The sequence below is a fragment of the Lolium perenne genome, chromosome 6, assembly GCF_019359855.2.
Source record: "Lolium perenne isolate Kyuss_39 chromosome 6, Kyuss_2.0, whole genome shotgun sequence".
In the NCBI taxonomy this organism is placed as follows: Eukaryota; Viridiplantae; Streptophyta; class Magnoliopsida; order Poales; family Poaceae; genus Lolium; species Lolium perenne.
Window position 1 is genome coordinate 66270329 of NC_067249.2, and position 9808 is coordinate 66280136.

The 9808-nt window shown below is 46.7% G+C and overlaps 1 protein-coding gene across 1 annotated transcript; it reads right to left on the bottom strand.

The window, feature by feature from the left end:
• Positions 1-1129: 1129 nt before the first annotated feature.
• LOC127307555 (1-aminocyclopropane-1-carboxylate oxidase homolog 1) lies at positions 1130-2522 on the bottom strand. Its single transcript, XM_051338278.2, has one exon. It carries the CDS (start codon positions 2414-2416, stop codon positions 1322-1324), a length of 1095 nt encoding a protein of 364 aa, XP_051194238.1. The 5' UTR covers positions 2417-2522; the 3' UTR covers positions 1130-1321.
• Positions 2523-9808: the final 7286 nt, after the last annotated feature.

Here is a 9808-nt window from a genome sequence, read left to right on the forward strand (position 1 = left end):
CTCAGAACGCATCCGACAAAGAGAGTATTGTTTTCCTTGAACTTGTTCTGATCTTGGTCAGATATAGTTCCTTCAGGTAAACCATCAGTAACATCGAACACTTTCAGATGAGTAAGCCAGAGCATGGCCTTATACTGCCATCTCTTAAAGTGCACACCGGTAAACTTATCCGGCCTCAGTGCATCGGAAAAACCAGCCATTGTTAACTCAGGAAATTGCCTACAATTAGGTTTTTGGATTGTTGGATAATTAGGCACAATTTCCATGATTAATTCCAGAATATTAAGTATGACGACAGTAACTACTAACATGTGAAACTCGAACATACTAGATGTAGTGATCAACATGAACAGTAGCAAAGCAAACAGTACAACATCCATCGCTAAACAGACCGAGATATGTCGCACGTACCGATCTGGCGGAGGTGGCGGTGAAGGTGTAGCAGATGATGTCGCAGCAGTAACGTTGTTGATGACAACGTTGTTGACGACGGGGACGACGGGTCGAAGTAGACGGCGTTGAAGACGACGGTAGGCAGCACCGCCCGACTTGGACGGAAGGCGACCCGTGATGAAGAGCTTGAGCAGTCGCGCAGAGCGCTTCCCAAAAACCTAATTCGCCCTCTCCCGTACAGGATCGCAAGGACGAGCGGTTCCGGAGACCTGCTCTCCCGTAGAGAGGTGGAAACCCTAACTCGTGTATTAGATGTGTTTCTACGGTAGCCGGGCAGGAGATTATATAGGCTCGGGAAACCCTAGGCAACGTGGGCCACACCCACGTCGCACGAACGTTCGAGTCGGTTACAGATAGCCCACGATCCGGGAGCGACCCGAACCGACTAACTGCGACGCGTCCCGGCTCGAGGCTCAATCCACTCACCACGAGCGCGGCGCGCGCGTCGTGACGTGACGTGTCGAGTCGAGACGAGCGAGGAGGAGGAGGAGCGCGCGCGTGTAGCACTCCTATTCTCACTCACTTACTAGTGGTGGAACAACCCACCTTATAAGGTGGTCTAACTTCCTCCCAACTTTTCATGTGGGACTAAACTTCCCACCTCTTGCCACTCCCTAGTGAGCTGCCACCAACTTGGGCTCAAACTCACAAGGCTTCCACTATGTGGGCTTTGAGATTTATAGGAAAATCTGAAATCTAGTATGGGCCACTAAGTGTAGGCCCAATATTTCAACAGATTATTGAACTAGGCAACATGATTGATCATTTTCTGGTGTTTGCATGACAATTCCACCGGCCGGATTGCATCCTTCAGAAGCTAGGATATGAACACACGAGGTAAACGATACTAGCGCACATTCAGATTCATTCAGACCCTGAGGTGTTGGAGTGAAGATGTGCCGTCGAGACCCTTGGCCCTGTAGTGCTTCACGAGCTCCGCCACCGTGGTGCTCTTGTACCGCGCCTCGCCATGGTCGCCGGTGACCATCGGCGTGAGCACCTTTGTTGACGTGTCTGTCCGCAAGAAGCAGGCGACGGAGACCCTGGGCCCCACGCCGCTGGCCACCACGCGGTGCTCCACGCTCTTAAACCTGTCGTTAGACACCAGCTGCAGGTAGTCGCCGACGTTCACCACTAGCGCCCCAGGCACTGCCGGCACATCCACCCACGCCGCAGGCTGCTTGTTGCCGTCTTCGTCAAGGCGGTCGACGAGGACCTGGAGGCCGCCGACGGCATCCTGGAGGAGCACGGTGATGAAGCTGGGGTCGGAGTGGCGGGTGGTGCCCATGGTGAGCCGCGGCTCCGGGCACGCCGGGTAGTAGTGCCCCGCCACGGTAAGCCCGTGCCCGTCCAGGCACTCCTGTTCGAGGAACCTCGGGTCCAGGCCCAGCCCCTCCGACAGCAGCTCGAGGAGAGCGCGCCCGAGCTCCCGCACCAGTCTCATGTACTCGAGCGCGACGGCCCTGCACTCTGGTGGGGCCTCCTCCGGCGCCGGCGCCGTCTCCATGAAGAGGGTGTCGCGCCAGCTGGCCGCCGGCGACTGGAAGAGGTCGAAGTTGCTCTGGTACCGCACGCGCCGCCCGGGGTCTCTGCTGTAGTACGGCGCCTTGGCCTCCGCGGGTGACTCGTGGAAGCGGCGCACGCACGCGAGCATGTCCGACATGGCCGCCTCCGGCACGCCGTGGTTCACCACCTGGAAGAAGCCCACGGTTTCCGCGGCCGCCTTCACCTGGGCCACCAGCCCGGCTCGGTCGCCGGCCGCGAGGTCGATGACCGGGATGGTGAAGTGCTGCTGCTGCCCATGGCGATCAGGTGGAGACTCGTCCAGGGGAAGGGGTTCGGGCGGGTGGTGGAAGATGGAGGGGACGGCGGTGACGCCTGCGTCGACGAGGCCTTTGACGCCGGCCTTGGTGTCGTCGAAGGCCTTGAGGGCGCCGAGGCGCTCTGCAGGGTGGGACGCCATGGATTATGTGTTTACAACGACTGTGGATCCGTGCACCGTTCAGTTCAGTGTACGTGGTGTGTGTGGAAGCAAGAGGGAAGTCGTGGCTGTTTACTGACGCCGTATGTACGTGCATACTGTACAAAACTAGTGGTTGCTGCTAGCGTATGTCCATCCATGATTGCTGACGACCCACCATCAGCTTGTACGTACGTAGTACTCCTACATACATACACCACTCTCCCTCCATTACTGAAACGACCAAACCAACTCATCAATATCAACCGTGCAATGTATGATGTAGCAGCAATAGTGTTTTTCCTCTACACCGACCAAAGATATAGTGTTTGGTGTACTGTGTTGTCCTGTTAAATGCTTATGTCCAAAAAAAAATTGTACCGTGTTTTATCGATGCATGAAAGAGGGCACATATATTTTGTGAACAAAATACTACAGTAGTATATATGTTTACCACTCTACATGTGAATATAAAGTCTATTATCACCCAACATGTGAATACAAAATCAATTACCACATGAGAAATGCTCTTGGATCTAGTGTGCACGGTAGGTACATGCATGCATATGCACGGTAGATTTGTTGTTGTTTGCTTTGAGATTTAGCCATGCAATGAATATTTTCTGCCATTTTGCATGCATGTGGTACTATACCCAACACATGAATAGCAATCTCTCCCATGCATTAGTGCATCCATTTAATTTTCGGTCTTAAATTTAAAAGAAAGGTATATATGTTGGAATAATCATTAAATTAATAATTTGTTTGACCCTATGTATTTATTTTTATGATATCTTTTAAACATGCCTCCAAAAAATTTGTTTTGAAAAAGAATGAAAATTTAATTTTGAAACACAATGGAATGTCATGATGGATTTTAAAACCCAATGAAACAAAATTTAAATAATCGATGTTTCCTTTAGGATTTGAAGTCAAAATTCGGTATTTTGTTTTGTTTTAATCAATATATTCTATGGTTTGAATCTAAGGAAAATGCAAATTATTTTTTAACTATAACAAACAAAGTTCGAAGCATAGTTAAACAATCTTTTTTCAAAAAAAATTCATAAGGTATCATAATTTTTTTTCAAAGTTTCACCAGGTTCCAGAAGTTGATTTTCAAATATTGTTAAACTATTCAATATTGCTCTTGTTTTGAAGCTCTCTTCGCTAGGAATCCAAATATTTAAATAGTTTTCAAGTTGGATTTATGGTTCAAAAGCTAAACTTTGAGAACTAGATTCTCCAAAGAGAGAAACGAGGGGAGAAAACTGACACAATAATTATGAAAAAAGTAGAAAGAGATAAGTCGAGACATACACGTTATATCCTGGACATGGTAGAATCGGCGGGTGAAAGAGCACGTTCTCCGTAAGTGTTTTGTGTGTTTGTTAATAACACTAGAATATAACATCACAGTGTATGTAGTCTTTTATATGCTTGTAGGTACAAGGTATACTCATGACCCACTCGAGTTTCAGAAGACCAAGATCATAGCTAGTTTAGTGTGATATGCTTTTTTGTTACTTGCGTGTGTCTTGTTGTAACAGCAGGAGGGATTTCATGGGGCTGAGAAAATCACAGGAGTCCCACTTGACCGGTAGTACCGGTGTTGGGAGCGGTAGTACCGCTACCGCCTCCAGCACCAGGTACATGTCAGCTAGAATTGCAGCTGCGGTACTACCGGCTCTCCCGCAGAGCCGGTACTACCGCCATATCCTATTTTTCTCGGATTCGGATCGAAGCATATATTGATCGTTTCCGGATTCGAATGCGGATATATCAGCGTACGGATTGGAATCGGAAATGGAGAGGACTCGGACTGGAAACAAAAATAGTCGGATATATGCTTTCATCGGTACATAGTTATAGTTCTTTCAAATCTTGAGAGTGATTTAAACTTTTAGTCTTGTGCAGTTAAGAAGAAAGAGACATAATGCGCTAAAACTCAAACATTGTTAGAAATTTAGATATAAACATGCTTGTCAAATGAATTTGGTAACTTAAGAACTACTAACCTTCCAAGATTGGCCTTTGCTTTTGACTAAAAAATCGGATTACCCGATTTCAAACCTTCGGATTATCCTAATTAAATTTCGGATAATCCATATCCACATGCTATTTGCTATACCGTATGCTATACCATATCCGGAGCACCACTTCGGAATCGGATATCCTTATCCGCCAGATCCTTTAAAATCGGATATGGATACCTTAAAACAGACCCTGCAACGGTTTCAGTACGGAAATTATCCTATCCATTTACACCCCTAAGTACTGATGTCGATACCGCCCACTGTAGAAAACCCCTGGAACCCCAGCGGTACCTGCACCGGAAGTACCGCTCGATGTCACTTGTCGAGTGACTCGCGGTACTACCGGTCGAGGTACCGGTCAAGTACCGCTTGGTGTCTCAAGTCATGGAAGTTCCTCCCTAGTACCGCCTAGGTACCGCGAGGTATCCAGTATGCATTTTCTTGAGAGCGGTACCTATTAAGATAATTGTTATGCCTCTTCTGTCAAGCATCATGTCTAATAGTGTGAAAGTGATATGCTCCATGCCATGGTTGAAGCACAACAATTAGGTGAACAATATCACACGGAGAGGTAAAAGTAATAATCAAAACGAAAATAGCTAAGGAGAACATAAAGGGGTTAATGAGAGGGAAAGAGATCCACTGGACCCCCGCACACCTCCACCACGCGTTCACCGCTGCGGGATCCCCTGTCACGCCTACCTTCGATGAAGGAGCAGCAACGCGCCCATCCACACTTTTTCACTGCGGTGGAATCCCCGGCGCATCTACCTTCGATGAAGCAGCAGGAGCAGTCTTCCCCGTCGTCTCCATTGTCGAAAAGGTCGCCGCCCCTGCTGGGATAAGAGATGAAGCAGTAGCAGCTTCCCTCGCCATATCCACTGTAGAGGAGGCCGCTGCCCCGTTGGCGGCTCCATGGCTGTCTTCTTGGTGCCTCCCGCCACCGTTTTCGACCCCACAGCGTAGGCGGCATGGGCCACACGGAGGGACGGTCGGCTGGCCAGCGCGTAGGGCGGAGCTCACGCGGCACCCATGCCGGATGGCGGCGCGCACGGAGCGGCAAGCGTGTGTTGCGGCATGGGAAACGACCGGGGCCGGAGGGGATGCCCACGGGCTAGCTGAGACAGCCATGGGAAGGATCTCATCCAAAAAGCTTCGAGGGGAGGTGGAGATATTGGGGAAACGTCCAGAACTGGAGGACGCACGCCTGGATGCCACGATCCAGTGCAAAATAACTGCTGGTTTGTTCGATGGTGGGTCCAGCACCGCTTTGACCAAACAAAATTAAATTAAACGCGTTAAGAAAAGGAAACCGGAAAGAGATCGATCACCGATACACGCTATAAATTTGTTTGCCGGTAGCCGGTAGCCTGATTCTAAGGGAAAAAAAGGAAAGGAAAGTTACTGCTGGATGTAAAAAAAGAAACAGAGTACGTGTCGTTCAAAGGAAGGAATGTTAGCCTGGAAAATAGTCCATCCACAGTAGACCAATCAATTAGGGAGTGCTAAACTGTACAACTTTTATATAGGGTATAATAAGACGAAGTTTCTATCTATAATGATTTGTGTATTGGTAAATGTGATGATTCTTGTCTGTATTTTGTTTATCTACACTTCACTCCATAAACTCATGGTCTAGTTTACCGAGTTCAGTTTTCGCTTGGGGACAAGCGATGTCTAAGCTTGGGGGGAGTTGATACGTCAATATTGCATCACTATTTTATATCATAATTTACTGTTATCTACTGATATATTTAATATTTATAGATGATACTTATTTTATTTCATCTATTTTGCATGTTTGATGATTATTGCAGAATTAACTGCCGGAGTCAGAATTCTGCTGGAAAAAGGACCGTCAAGATACCATATTCCTGAAGATCAGCAATTCCTGGAAAATACCCATAAGTTCCTATTTTACTAGATGCCGGAGGAAGCCAAAAGGGGAGCCTGAGGTGGGCCACGAGGGTCCCACACCATCCTAGGCGTGGGTGAAAGATCGAGATGTCGCCTAGAGGGGGGGTGAATAGGCAATTACAAACTCTTGCGGATTTGTCTTGTAAGAATGCGGAATTAAACTAACGTTTAGTTTACAAGCACAAATCCTAAATATGCTAAGCTCAACTAAGTGTAACAATGGCAACTAGAGATAAGCAAGATAGGCACAAGATATATGTAGGACAAGTGATAGCAAGATATATGTACTTCAAGCACGATGGCTATCACAATGAAAGAGAGCTTGGGTATAGAAATAACCGAGGCACGCGGAGACGAGGATGTATTCCCGTGTTCCCTTCCTTTGCAAGAAGGTACGTCACGTTTGGAGGAGTGGAGTTCCCACGAAGGATTCCCCACGCCACGAAGGCTCACCCTATTCTCCGAACCACACCCACGAAGGATAATGGCCCTTTCCTTATGGTTAGCTTTTCCTCCGCTCTGGAGATGGCAAGCTCCACAACCACTTCACAAGCTCCACGAAGGAGAAGCCCGGGCCCCTTCGAAATCTTCCACGAAGAGATCACCGGGGCACCAACCAAGCCAACTAGGAGGTCTCCCTCCAAGATTAACAAGCTCACGGTCTCTCACTCGAACTAATCGTGGTGGAGAGCTCAACACTATGCAATGATGCAAAGCAAGAGCACTAGAGGTGTTCAAGTCCTTCACACTCAAATCCCACCCAAACAACAAATGCTAGGATGAGATTGGAGAGGAAGAACAATGAGGAAAGTCAACAAAAGACTCCAAGATCTAGATCCCAAGAGTTCCCCTCACTTAGAGGAGAAATGGATTGGTGGGGATTGTAGATCTAGATCTCCTCTCTCAAATCCTCAAGAATGGGCAAGAATCATGGGAGGAATCAAAGGGCAGAGCAAGTTCTTCCAAGAGCAACAATGGAGGTGAAGAAAGGGGAAGAACTATCTCAGCTCAAGGTGGAAGAAGCCTATTTATAGCTAAGGGGAAATAGAACCGTTGGGGAAAAAACAGAAAAACTGCACAGTGAAAAGGGGGCAGAAAAGTCGGCCCAGCCGGCCAACCGGCCGGCCAGCCGACCGAGGAGCCGGACATGCCGGTCTAGGATCCGGCCCAGCCGGATGGAAAGCCGGGCGGAGCGGCGCGCTCGCTGGGCGGCGGATAAGCCAAGGCCGCGCGGGGGGAGGGAGCGAGCGGGCGCGGGGGCGAGGAGAAGGCCCGGCCCGGCCAGGAGGCCGGTCGGCCGGGCGGGGCGCCGAGCGGGCCGGTCGGTGGCCGGTCACTGGGCCGGACCAGACCACCAGGCCCACGAGATGCCGCACCGGATGGCACGAGCGCCTGGCCGGTTTCGGCCGGGTGGGCCAGCAGCCCCTCCCCCTTTTTTCTTTTGTGTTTATTCTTTTCTTTTTTTCCTTTTTCTTTAATAACTAATGCTCCCGAACTCCGATTCGAATGAAACCAATTTTGTTTGGAAGATAACAACAAATGCTATCTAATAGAAAGTGAAAACTCAAGAAACTGTAGGAGGGGATTTTATCATGAATATAAAAGGTAGAACTTTATATCATGAATAACCGGTAAAATCACCCAACCTCGAAAACGCAATAGAAGATGCATGCGAACTCCGTTTTCGATGAACTTGGGCTTGTTGTAAAGCTATCAACAAGCTCAAGAACTTAACACCGAGAAACACCAAGAAGCAATAGGAATATGCAAAGTATGCAAAGGATTGAGCTCCCCAAGACGATGTGATCAAGTTACTCAACCGAAAGCCCCTCTTAATAGTGTGGCTATCTATCCTATAATCCGGTCTCCCATCAACCACCTTGAGACCGGTAAAAGGAAAACCTATCAAGGTCATACCTTTGCCTTGCGCATCCCGCTTGATCTTGATGATAACTCTTCAAGCTCTACACAAGCCAGAATGCCACAACTTGATCATTGTTGCTTCGTGAAGACTCACAAATGCTCCCCCATACACTATGATGGGAAAGCTCCATTGATGCACATCTTCACATGTCCATTATCACCAAATGGACGACAAGCTTCAAGCATGTGATCCACTCAAGATGCTCATCTTGAACTTGCCCAACTCAACCTTGTATCTTCTCATACTCACTTAAGATAGAGCATGACTAATATTGAGTTCCACATAAGAACTCCATCTTCATTTCATCTTCTTGATCATATCACATATGTATCTTTAAATCGATGATCTTGATGCCAATACACAAGGTGTATCTTTATATTCATGGCATCCCTACTTGAATCCAACACATGGAACACAAGAAGTACCTATGGAATATTCGTTCATATAAACTCAATGAAAACATTAGTCCATAGGGGTTGTCATTAATTACCAAAACCACACATAGGGGCAATATACCCTTACAATCTCCCCCATTTTGGTAATTGATGACAATCACAATAAGAGGGTTTATATAATGAATATTAGAGACAAGTACGCAACTTATCCGATAATAAGTTGTATACAAGAGGTTGTATTTGATATGGTCAAGTAACACAAAGCTACTAGCCCATATCAAAACCGGCTCTACTCACACAACTACAACAAATGCAACGAATGTGAGTAGAACCAATATATATAGAGAACCCCCCCCCCCCCCCCACAATGTATGCACGTGTGATGAACATGAATTCATTGCATATATTGTCAAGATTAACCTTTGGGATAGTTTCCACTATATATATATATACAACCATGCAAGACATATAAATATGGAATGCATGAGAGGCAAAACACTTAAGCACAAACCAAACTTAAGTATAAAACCGTTCCCTTAAACCCTCTAAACTTCTCCCCTATTGGCAACAAGTGCCAAAATGGGTGAAAATTTTAGAAAGCCAATATAATGTGAGATCCTCCCCAAAGTGTGCACTTCTCATAATTTGAGTGGAATCAAATGCACATATCCAATGATGAATACTTGAAGGAAGTCAAACTATATTGAGGATCAAAGATTGCATAAAGATAACATGGACTAATAAAGCAAGCAATCAAAGATCCAATTGGACAAACATAGATATCATGATAAGAGAGATATAGTGCTCTAAATAAAATAAGAAAGCTCCCCAAGGTTCGTGCACAATTTATAATGTTTGCATTTGAATACAATATGCACAAACATGGAATCCTCACTCCCTATATATCATTTAGAACACAACTAAGATAAAGAGAATATGCTTATCAAGAACAACTTGAGTCCAACAATTACGAGATATGAGTGCATGAAGAAAAACAAATAAACCAAGCACTCATAAATCTTATTTACCAACAACACTAAAATCAAAAGGATAAGAAGATGGTTGGCAAAGAACAAAGGATATCAAGGTGATGGATTAACGCTCTCATGTATGTGAGTTTCTA

Coding starts and splice junctions, on each gene's coding strand:
- LOC127307555 (XM_051338278.2), bottom strand. CDS start 2,416: ATGGCGTCCCACCCTGCAGAGCGCCTCGGCGCCCTCAAGGCCTTCGAC.